General features: G+C 49.6%; 1 protein-coding gene across 1 annotated transcript in view; it reads right to left on the bottom strand.

Annotated features, from left to right (window-relative positions):
- ATP7A (ATPase copper transporting alpha) overlaps positions 1-2,774 on the bottom strand; it is a 36,006-nt gene extending 33,232 nt beyond the window's left edge. Inside the window, exons 1-2 of the mRNA XM_072431819.1 lie at positions 2,657-2,774; positions 694-825 (exon numbers count right to left, since the gene is read on the bottom strand). Coding sequence (XP_072287920.1) covers positions 694-822 — 129 coding nt within the window. The 5' untranslated portion in view covers positions 823-825; positions 2,657-2,774. The remainder of the gene's footprint in view (positions 1-693; positions 826-2,656) is intronic.
- Between the last annotated feature and the right edge of the window lie 10,112 nt (positions 2,775-12,886).

Raw genomic sequence — 12,886 nt, 5'->3', positions numbered from 1 at the left:
TTAGCTGCAGATTCACAAAGATTAAAACCTTCTATTGAAATGATATAAAAATATTAAAGTTTTCAAGATTTTATTGATTGGGATTTCATATAATTAACATTTATTGTAAGCACTAAAAGCCATGAGAAATGATGATGCCAGAATCTGATTAGATAGAATTCTATCAGAATGTCCTCAATTTAACCCTGGCAGCTTAAAGGTGCGTACACACTTCCAATTTTTATCGTTCCAATCGAACGACGAACGATCGATTGGGCAAAAAATCGTTCGTAAAAAAGTAACCAACGACGCCGACGAACGAGGAAAGTCGCTGGAAACGAACGACCGGACCGACGGATCGGATTGGGCGACGATCGTTGAACATCGTTCGTGTGTACGGTCGTTCGTTGATCGTCCATGGGCTGAGCATGCGTGATGAACGAACGTCCGTTCACTTTCCTGTCGTGCACATAGTTCCTCTATCGCTCAAACGATCGTATCTATTGTGTGTACAATATCTACGAACGATCGTGTCGTTAACTCTATGTGCAGGATCGGTGCTATACGATCGTTCATATATATCGTGCATGAACGTTCGTCGTTCGTTTTCCAACGATAATAATTGGAAGTGTGTATGTAGCTTAATTCAGACAAATCAGATAAAGACCAATGCAATACAGCAGCAGTGTGACATGCAGGATGAGGGGCACTTACCGTAATACTGTGAACTCCAGGGAGACCCCCGATGTGTTTCTCGATGGTCTGCACACATGACATACAAGTCATTCCCTCCACAGGAACGACAGCAATCAACGCCCTCACAGCCATCTCGTCCACCTTCATTTACTGTGGGGAGAAACACAAAATGATCATAAAATCATCCATGACATTGTAGGACCACAACAAAGAGATTGTAAGGGAGAAATATTCCAGGAGAGACGCTTCTGCTGTCAGAAAGGAGGAGGTCACATACAAAGAGAGCGAGCGTGTGTTGTCACAGCACTGACAGGACTAATATACATCTATCTCTGATCAGAGAGCGCACGGCCACCTACATCTCCCACCCCCGGAGAACTTCCCACTCCCAGGTGATGACAATATAACATAGTGTGAGATTTATTATACACAATATTTCTTTATCAGTGATCTATGACCTCACATTCATCTACTACTCACCCCAATATTCACTACACACAATGTCACGTACATTCCTCATCTCTATTCACCTACCTCTCCCACAGATCTCTCTATGAAGAGCTGTGTAATATTTGATATGCACAATGACCGGAGCTGACCTGCAGCAGGCTGACTGAACTCTTCTTATCTTCTGCAGGCAGCTGCAGGTGGCAGTTGATAATGCGCTCACTGCCTTCTGTGTGCAGCCGATGGATGGTGGAGGATTCAGTCGGGAAATGATATTTGTGTATATCAGATATACTATCAGCTGCAATCCTCTGTGACCACCTCTGCTTACCCCTCTGGGAAGTGGGCAGGGAACTCACTAATGACTTGCAATGCAGGACAGCCTGTGCAGTGATACACATGATGTGAATGATACACATGAATTGAATATCTCACATGTATATCTGTAGTACGGGGTGCAGACAGGCTGTCTTGGTATGCAGTCGGGGGTCTTCGGTTCATCTATAAGTGCACCTGGCAGATTTGGTCTCCATGGCCATTTGCAGGAGGTTTAGTGGCGGAGCGCCAGCATGGAGGTGCGAGGAGGAGAAGGTGAGGTGTGAGGGGGAGGGGTCACACTAGCAGCATATAATGCAAAGCGGATTATCTTATCTAGAATAAACAAATGGCAGGTAATCAGGGAAAACATTGTGGGAACCTCCCCAGAAATCAATGAGTGGCTGTCACACCTAATGTGAGGAGAACGTGACCAAATTCAGGGGAAACGCCCAACAATCCCCAATATTCTACGCACTCCCAAATGATGGACATTGTGCTCTGCAGACCCGCTCTGCAGTGATGGCTGCCATGTATTTCTCAGGGTGGATTTTCTTATGGTGACAGCAGTGGCTGGGAGGTTCAGTGATCTCCAAAGTGTTTTTGGTAAAGTTCAGTAGCCACCTGGCTGTTACAACCAATCAGGCTCTTACCACTGCCGTGTACTTACCGCTTACCTGTAGGCACAGGACACAGGGGCAGCCAAACTGCCGGGGCAGGACACAGGGGCAGCCAAACTGCCGGGGCAGGACACAGGGGCAGCCAAACTGCCGGGGCAGGACACAGGGGCAGCCGAACTGCCGGGGCAGGACACAGGGGCAGCCGAACTGCCGGGGCAGGACACAGACCGGGGGGGGCTCAGTCACACAACCGGGGGGGGCTCAGTCACATGTCGGGTGTGGGGACACCTTAATACCATGGTTCATCACTTCCTGTCCCACAAACACAACAGGAAATTGTCAGCAGAAAATTGAAAGATTTCCTGTCATTTCCTGTTCTGGTGACAACATTTTGGTTTTCTCATGCCTTTCAGTTGTCAGGATATTCGGAGGGTGAATCTCCCCAGGGGGACACAGACAGCAGCAAGCTTATGTCATGGAGTTTATTTTCCCCTCCACATCTATAACTAAAAACCAACAAGGAGTTTTGTGTGGAGATTCTCTATATATAGAAGGTAACCATACCTCCCCAATAACCCTGTCCTCCGGTCTCCCCTCACCTTCATTCCCCGGTCTCCTCTCCTCACTTTCATCCTCCGGGTTCTCTCACATCCCGAAGCCGCGCTGTCACATTCCGAGATCCGGGACTACTCTGGAACTCTCGCGAGAGCGGTACACCGTCACATGACTAAGTTGCTGGTCACCATGGCCACATGAGGCCAAAGAATTCGAAGGAGGAGCGAATGGCAAACACGTGACAATGTAGAGCGTTCTGAGGCACGTGGATGATAAAAAAAAAAGGAGGGGGGCCTCAGAGAGGGGACGGGGACAGGTCTTCTTTATAGGGTAAGAACTATTAGTGACAAGAGCTCCCCCTACTGTCAGCCCCGCTGGAAACTGTACATCACTATACGGAGTACTCACCTCTGGGGCCCTCAAAGAAGCTGTACATCACCATAGGGAGTACTCACCATTGGGGTCCTCATAGAATACCCTTGGGCCCCCTGGAAGCTGTACATCACCATAGGGAGTACTCACCACTGGGGCCCACATCATTATGGGGGGTATTCACCACCAGGGCCCTCATAGAATACCCGTGTGCCCCCCTGGAAGCTGTACATCATTCTGGGGGGTATTCACCACCGGGGCCCTCATAGACTACACCTGTGCCCCCCTGGAAGCTGTACATCATTCTGGGGGGGTTTCACCACCAAGGCCCTCATAGAATACCCCTGGGCCCCCTGGAAGCTGTACATCACTATGGGGGGTATTCACAACTGGGGCCCTCAGAGAATACCCCGGGGGAGCATACCTACCCAACAGTACCGATAGCCTATAGGGGGAGCATGTGACCCCTCCAATACCAACCACCTATAGGGGGAGCATGTTACCCCTCCAATACCAACCACCTATAGGGGGAGCATACCTACCCAACAGTACTGATCACCTATAGGGGAGCATGAGACCCCCTCCAAAACCTACTTTCCAGTACCAACCACCTATAGAGGGAACATGTGACCCCTCCAATAACTACCCACCAGTACCAATCACCTATAGGGGGAGCATGTGACCCATCCAATACCAATCCACCAATACTAATCACCTATAGGGGGAGCATGTGACCCCCTCCAATACCAACCCACCAATACCAACCACCTATAGAGGGAGCATGTGAACCCTCCAATATTAACCCACCATTACCAACCACCTATAGGGGGAGCATGTGACCCCTCCAATACCAATCCATCAATACCAACCACCTATAGGGGGAGCATGTTACCCCTCCAATACCAACCACCTATAGGGGGAGCATACCTACCCAACAGTACCGATCGCCTAGAGGGGAGCATGTGACCCCTCCAATACCTACTTACCAGTACCAACCACCTATAGGGGGAGTATGTTACCCCTCCAATACCAACCACCTATGGGGGGAGCATACCTACCCAACAGTACCGATAGCCTATAGGGGGAGCATGTGACCCCTCCAATACCAACCACCTATAGGGGGAGCATGTTACCCCTCCAATACCAACCACCTATAGGGGGAGCATACCTACCCAACAGTACTGATCACCTATAGGGGAGCATGAGACCCCCTCCAAAACCTACTTTCCAGTACCAACCACCTATAGAGGGAACATGTGACCCCTCCAATAACTACCCACCAGTACCAATCACCTATAGGGGGAGCATGTGACCCATCCAATACCAATCCACCAATACTAATCACCTATAGGGGGAGCATGTGACCCCCTCCAATACCAACCCACCAGTACCAACCACATATAGAGGGAGCATGTGAACCCTCCAATATTAACCCACCATTACCAACCACCTATAGGGGGAGCATGTGACCCCCTCCAATACCAACCCACCAATACCAATTACCTATAGGGGGAGCATGTGACCCCTCCAATACCTACCCAACACTACCCATCACCTATAGGGGAGCATGTGACCCCTCCAATACCAACCCACCAGTTACAATCACCTATAGGGGGAGTATGTGACCCCTCCAATACCAACTACCTATAGGGGGAGCATGTGACCCCTCCAATACCTACCCAACACTACTGATCACCTATAGGGGAGCATGTGACCCCTCCAATACCAACACACCAATACCATCCACCTATAGGGGGGGCATGTGACCCCTCTAATACCTACTCAACACTACCGATCGCCTATAGGGGGAGCATGTGACCCCTCCAATAACAACCCACCAGTTACAATCACCTATAGGGGCAGTATGTGACCCCTCCAATACCAACTACCTATAGGGGGAGCATGTGACCCCTCCAATACCTATCCAACACTACCGATCACCTATAGGGGAGCATGTGACCCCTCCAATACCAACCCACCAATACCATCCACCTATAAGGGGGGCATGTGACCCCTTCAATACCAACCAACCGGTACCAATCACCTATAGAGGGAACATGGGATCCCTCCAAAACCAACCACCTATAGGGTAGCATGTGACCCCTCCAATACCAATCCACCAATACCAACCACCTATAGGGGGAGCATGTTACCCCTCCATTAAAAACCCACCAGTACCAATCACCTATAGGGGGAGCATGTGACCCCTCCAATACCAACCACCTAAAGGGGGAGCATATGACCCCCTCGAATACCAACCCACCACTACCAACCACCTATAGAGGGAGCATTTGATCCCTCCAATAACAACCCACCAGTTACAATCACCTACAGGGGGAGCATGTGATCCCCTCCAATAACAACCCACCAGTTATAATCACCTATAGGGGGAGTATGTGACCCCTCCAATACCAACTACCTATAGGGGGAGCATGTGACCCCTCCAATACCTACCCAACAGTACCGATCACCTATAGGGGAGCACGTGACCCCTCCAATACCAACCCACCAATACCATCCACCTATAGGGGGAGCACGTGACCCCTCCAATACCAACCCACAAATTCCAACCACCTATAGGGGGAGCATGTGATCCCTCCAATACTAACCAACCAGTACCAATCACCTATAGGGGAAGCATGTTACCCCTCCAATACCAATCCACCAATACCAACCACCTATAGAGGGAGCATGTGATCTCTCCATTAAAAACCACCAGTACCAATCACCTATAGGGGGAGCATGTGACCCCTCCAATACCAACCACCTAAAGGGGGAGCATATGACCCCCTCAAATACCAACCCACCACTACCAACCACCTATAGAGGGAGCACTTGATCCCTCCAATACCAACCCACAAATACAAACCACCTATAGGGGGAGCATGTGACCCCTCCAATACCTACCCAACAGTACCGATCACCTATAGGGGAGCACGTGACCCCTCCAATACCAACCCACAAATACCAACCCCCTATAGGGGGAGCATGTGACCCCTCTAATACTAACCAACCAGTACCAATCACCTAAAGGGGAAGCATGTGACCCCTCCAATACCAACCCACCAATACCAACCACCTTTAGGGGGAGCATGTGATCCCTCCAATAACAGCCCACCAGTTACAATCACCTATAGGGTGAGTATGGGACCCCTCCAATACCAACTACCTATAGGGGGAGCATTTGACCCCTCCAATACCAACCAACCAGTACCAACCACCTATAGGGGGAGCATGTGACCCCTCCAATACTAACCCACCAATACCAACCACCTATAGGGGGAGTATGTGACCCCTCCACTACCTACCCACCTGTACCAACCACCTAAAGGGGAGCATGTGACCCCTCCAATACCAATCCACCAATACCAACCACCTATAGGGGGAGCATGTGATCTCTCCAATAACAACCCACCAGTTACAATCACCTATAGGGTGAGTATAGGACCCCTTCAATACCAACTACCTATAGGGGGAGCATTTGACCCCTCCAATACCAACCAACCAGTACCGATCGCCTATAGGGGAGCATTTGACCCCGCCAATACCAATCCACCAGTAACAACCATGGAGCAGGCAGTGGGCCCCGGGACGGAGCCTAGACCGCATTGGTAACTGGCATCTAGAGCTCGGTGTAGTGCATCATCAATGCCACCCGAAGTGTACAATTATAGTGAATGAAGCACTGACAGGCGGCAGCAGCAGGAGGAGGCGGTGGGCCCTGAGATGGAGCGTGGACGGCATTGGTAACTGGCATCTAGAGCTGGGTGTAGTCCATCGTCAATGCCACCCAGAAGTGTGTAATACAAATATCTGAAATTTGTGAATAAACGTAGAAGGGCCAGACTAAGATGTTTTGTGCGCTAGCACTGTTGCTGTGGTCTGTAGTGCCAGAACCGGTTGGAAGGTAGACGCTAGTTTGCATCATGAAGTGGATGACATGAATGCCAACCCTCAATCTTACAATTCTTAGCTGAAAAATTAGGCAAAGGCAATGGTACCTATCAGTGTGGCAGTACTGGGGGTTTTATCTGCAGTTTATCGGCCTCCCGGAAGCAGCACAAATGTAAAGTAAACTGCTAGCTGGCACAATGGCAGGCATGACACTGGGGATGAATGCCACCCCTGGACGTTGCGATAACTAGAGGAAAAATTAAACCGAGACAGGCTCAGATAACAGAGTGTTTGGTGATATGTAGCCACAGACCCAGCACAGGAGCCGTGTGGGTTCACAGAGGCATCTTGGTTGGCCTAGTGAGTCCGTGTGTCAGTCAATCAGTGACATTTGCATTGGGGAAATGATAGTTGTTAGTAACCCTCCTTTTGTTCATTTTCAAAAAGGTGAGGCGATTGACATTTTCCAGCGACAGTCGTGATCGGTCGCATAGTATTCTGCTCAGGCGGGTCACCTTTTCTTTCTTGCGCCGAGTTGGGTAGAAACTCTGACATTTTGTCTTTGTAGCGGTGATCCAGAAGGGTGGCCAGCCAGTAATCATCATGATTTTTGATGCTGCAAATGCGGGGGTCCCCCTGTAGGCATCGCAATATGTGGACACACATAAGAAAGAGGGGTTCCCTGGGCTTATCCTCCTCCTGTCCCTCAGTAGGTGCCAAAACATCTTCCTCCTCATCACCCACCTCCTCCTATTCATGCTGAAGCAGTTCCTGTTGTTCCATCACCCGCACAATGCCTGGGGCGTGACAGCACAAATGCAGGTTGGACGGGTCCTGTCCCTCATTATCATCATCATAATCATTTTCCTCCTTCTCCTCCTCTTGAAAATCCTGATGCTGGCCAGTGTCCCTTCTTGCTCCTCCTGATGCTGGCTGTGTTCTATCGAGTGCAATGTCACCCTCATCTTCCTCACCTCTTTCTTCCCCTCTGCTCCAATCGCCACTTTCCATCAGGCCACACACGGTATTATCAAGCAGAAAGATGATGGGTATGACATCGTTCCAGCCTGACCACTCCCGACTCACAACGTTTGTGGCCTGCTCAAAGGGGCCAGTACTTGGCACAGCGTCTCCATCTGCAGCCACTGGTCACTGGTAAAATATCTCAGTTGTGTGGCTGTACCAAGGGCCCTGCTGCCTCCATGCACCATGCTGACCAAGTAATGGTGGATAGCTAGCTTTTGCTCACGCAGACGCTGGAGCATGTGCAGGGTGGAGTTCCATCTGGTCCAGGTTTCATAAATAAGTCTATGTGGTGGCAGCCTCTGTTGGCGCTGGATCTTGCTAAGCACCGCGGCGGCAGTAGGGGATCGGCGTACATGGCTGCAGATGGCCTGTATCAGTAATTCCTGCAGTCCTGGGTACGTGCGAAGGAACTTCTGCACCACCAGGTTCAGTATGTGCGCAAAGCAGGGCATATGTGTTATGCGGCCCATGTGCAGCGCGGCCACAAGGTTGGCCCTGTTGCCTGTTTTGAGCCAGGAGGGCGTCAGCCAAGCCTCAACCTCTCAAAGCAAAAGCAGACAAGAGTTCTCTGGCGGTGTGACTTTTCTCCCCCAAGGACACCAGTTTCAGCACTGCCTGGCAACGCGTGTGCTTGAGGGAGCCGTAGTGGCGTGTTTGCTTAACCACAGTGTCCTCTGCTGCTGGCCTTTTAGGAGGAATGTCGAAAAGAGAGGGGTTGCCGGTAGAAGGAATGAAGGAGCAAGGAGAGAACTGGGGTAGGGTGGCCCATGCTTTCCCACCACACCCCTCGGTGGAGGATACCAGGTGCTGCAATGCCTCTTGCAGACTACAGCCCACTGAGCTATGCAAGGCCACCCAGTGAGCGGCGAAGGACAGGTAGCGTCCCACTCCGTGCCTGGTTGTCCAGCTGTCCATGGTGAAGCTTATACTTCATTGCCGCTAGAAGTCTGGCTGGCACCAACCTCCTTAGACGTAGTAGCAATGACAGCTGGAGGTGGAGAAGGAGTCAGTGGAGGTGGAAGAAGAGAGGATGATGCAGTTGCACCTCCTTCAAGAGAACGCAAGTACTGCTTCCACTTTGGTTTGTGGTTTTTGCGCATGTGGGAAAGCAGGGATGTTGTACCCAAATGTAATCCGGCCTGTCCTCTGCGGATGTGCCTGTGGCACAGGATGCAGATTGCTACGCACCCATCATCGTCATCGTCTTTTTGCGTGAAAACACTGGAGAGGTGCGTGCAACCACTCTGCTGGTCTTTTTCCTGCCTCCGCGTCTGCTCCAGCTCAACCTCCCCAACGGTCACATCGTCTTTGACTGTTCCCCTGCTTGTGCCCACTTCTCTGTCTCTTCTTTGGGACTAACATGAGGCAGATTGGCACCCCCTTCTATCCCCAGTCTCTTGCTGCTGCATTTCCTCTACGTTTCTACGTTTCGGAACTGCTGCTAGCCCTTACATGCATCGGTGGTTCCCAGGTGACATCATGGTCATCATCATCCTCATTTTCATCTAAGCCAACATCTGCAAATGCAGCCACTGATCCAGAACCCTCGCCCAGCAAGTGCTGACCGCACTCTGCAGAAGAAGAGCCTGCTGCACTTGAGGCCCCTGAGAACCAGTATACAATAATCTCCGCATGATGTGGCTGTATGACTGTAGTCCGCCCTCTCAATACATCCACCAGCGTACTGGTGCTCTGCACACATCTCAGACCTGTTTGATAACTTGTGCTGCTGCCTCCAACAGTTTGCTGCTGCTGCTGCCCTACAGTGGCAGAGTCCCGGTGAGTATGCCCCTGCCAGATGCGGCAGGTCGCCCAACGTCACACCTTCCCCTGTGTCTACCGCTCATCTTTTACTTATTCATGCAAAAATCCACCTGTACCAAAGGGTCTTCTTTGGTAAATGTGACCCCCTCAATACCTACCCACCAGTACCGATCACCTATAGGGGGAGCTTGTGACCCCTCCAATACCAACCCATCTGTACTGACCACCCTCGGGGGAACATGTGACCCCTCCAATACCAACCTGCCAGTATGCACCACTTATGAGGGGAGCATGTGACCCCTCCAATACCAACCCACCAGTACCAATCACTTATAGGGGGAGCATGTGAACCCTCCAATACCAACCCACCAGTATAAGCCACCTAAAGGGGGAGCATGTTACCCCTCCAATACCAACCCACCAGTATCAACCACCTAAAGGGGGAGCATGTGACCCGTCCAATACCAACCTGCCAGTATCAACCACCTATGGGGGGAGCATGTGACCCCTCCAATAACTACCCACCAGTACCTACTATGTAAAGGGGGAGTGTGTGACCCCCTCCAATACCTACCCACCAATACTGACCATTCATGGCTGAACATGTGATGCCTTCAATACCAACCCACCAATACCGTCCACCTATGGGTGAACATGTGACCCCTCCAATACCTACCCACTTATGCCAACCACCGATGGGTGAACATGTGATCCCTAATACTTACCAACCAATATTGACCACCCATAGGGGAGCATGTGATGCCTCCAATACCAACCTACCAATACCGACCACCTATGGGTGAACATGTGATCCTTTCAAATACACTGGTGGGTAGGTATTGGAGGGGATCATATGCTCCCCAACAGTTCAGGACCAGAACAGGGACACAGAACCTGATACGGTACAGGACACGGAATATGACATGATACAGATCATGACATGGTATAGGGACATGGAACATGATATGGTACAGGACAGAACAAGGTCATGTAACATGATACAGTACTGGAATCAGAACAGAGACATTGAACATGACACAGTAAAAGACATGGAACAGGGACACAGTATATTGACACAGCAGTCACATAGCAGATAGAGGGGGACCCTGTAGGACAGTGGCAGCCACTGGTGGTCCGTGAGAAAATGTTGGTGGTCACAGAAACATTTAGACATTATTCACAATTTTTATGTTTTATTAACCACCCGAGCGATAACCCCGACCTTGGTTCGGGGTTAAAATAATTACAATTATCGATAACCCCGAACTTTTCTCACTGTATGAAAATACAGTGAGAAAAGTTCGGGTTTATCGATCACTTACCTGGTACCGCTGCGATCCAGCGTCGTCCTCCAGCGTCGATCTCCAGCGTCGGGTGCCCTCTTCGGGAAGAAGAAGCCGGCCGGCGGAGAAGAAGAAGCCGGCCGGCTTCTTCTCTGTCCGTAGCGGGTACGTAGGCGCGTACGATGACGTGGGCGCATGTGCGGGAAATTCAAATTGAAAGTCATTCAAACACATTTTGTATTGTCTTTTATTTAATTTTATTAAAAGTATTTTTTTTTTTACATGATTGTGTGTTTCAAACATTTTTTATATTCATGATATCTACTAGACCCCTGTTCGGACATATTTCTGTAAGTTACAGGTCTACAATTTAAAAAAAAAAAATTTCAAGAAAAACAGTGTAACGCTTTTGGTACAGAAATCTAGACCTCAGTGTAACGCCCAGGTGGTTAATAATAAAACAAAAATAATATTCTAATTAATTCATGTACTGCAGTAGAGATGGAAAAACAAGGGAGGCACAGCGTGACGTCAGTGTAGTCTTAAGTTGTATTAAGCAATCATTGCCGAACACTACGGCTCAGTATTGTTTCCACCATTACAACAATCACCCCGCTCCTCCAATACCGATTCTTATCTGATTGTTTTATTTTGTTTGTTTATTTCTCAGATGCTCTTTTAGGTAAGAGTGACATTATCTGTGTATTTTCTTTAACTGTTAGATTTCATAACATCAAATAGTGAGAAAAAGCAAAGAAATATTCTGTATTTCTTTAGTAATACCAAAGATAATACAACTAATGATAATAGCAACAATAGTAATACTTTACCATGAGCTGATCAGAGCCTCCACTGTCCTTGTCAGCACCATTAGGAAGATCAATATTTTACAAAGGTATTTATCTTTTTTTTTCATTTTATTGGACCGTGGGATTTAAAATTATGAATTTAGTGGTCCGTGAGGTCCGAAAGGTTGGCAACCGCTGCCATAGGAGGTTTCCTTCTCTATATCACAGGTAAATTCTTGTTCACTTTAATATTTTGTTGCACTGCTTTTAGATTTGAATCCAGCATTACACATTCACCGTGTTATCCAAAGTCACTTTCCCTGTGTAAAGTTTTCTCCAGCTCATCCCAAAGATTCTCTATAGTGGGGCAGGTCTGTATGGTGGCCAATGCAAGGTTGACAATGATGTATCCCAAATCAGAAAACTGCCCCCACACACACCCCTAGATCATAAAACTGCCCCCAGACACCCCCAGATCATAACACTGCCCCCACAGGTACCCCAGATCATACAACTGCCCCCACAGATACCCCAGACCATAACAATGCCCCCACAGGCACCCCAGATCATAACACTGCCTCCACAGGCACCCCAGATCATAACACTGCCCCCACAGGTACCCAAGATCATAACACTGCTCTCACAGACACCCCAGATGATAACACTGCCCCCATAGACACCCCAGATCATAACACTGCCCCTACAGGCACCCCAGACCAGACACCCGCAGATCATACCACTGCCCCCACAGGCACCTCAGATCATAAAACTGCCCCCACAGATACCCCAGACCATAACAATGCCCCCAGAGGCACCCCAGATCATACCACTGCCCCCACAGACACCCCAGATCATTACACTGCCCCCACAGGCACCCCATACCATAACACTGCTCTCACAGACACCCCAGATCATAAAACTGCCTCCACAGGCACACCACATCATAACACTGCCCCACAGGCACCCCAGACCATAACACTGCCCCACAGGTACCCCAGACCATAACACTGCCCCCACAGGCACCCCAGATCATAACACTGCCCCCACAGGCACCCCAGACCATAACACTGCCCTCACAGACACCCCAGATCATAACACTGCCCCCACAGGTACCCCAGATCATAACACTGCCCTCACAGACACCACA

This window comes from Pyxicephalus adspersus, chromosome Z, assembly GCF_032062135.1.
Source record: "Pyxicephalus adspersus chromosome Z, UCB_Pads_2.0, whole genome shotgun sequence".
NCBI classification, from domain to species: domain Eukaryota; kingdom Metazoa; phylum Chordata; class Amphibia; order Anura; family Pyxicephalidae; genus Pyxicephalus; species Pyxicephalus adspersus.
This window is presented reverse-complemented; position numbering and strand designations above follow the sequence as displayed.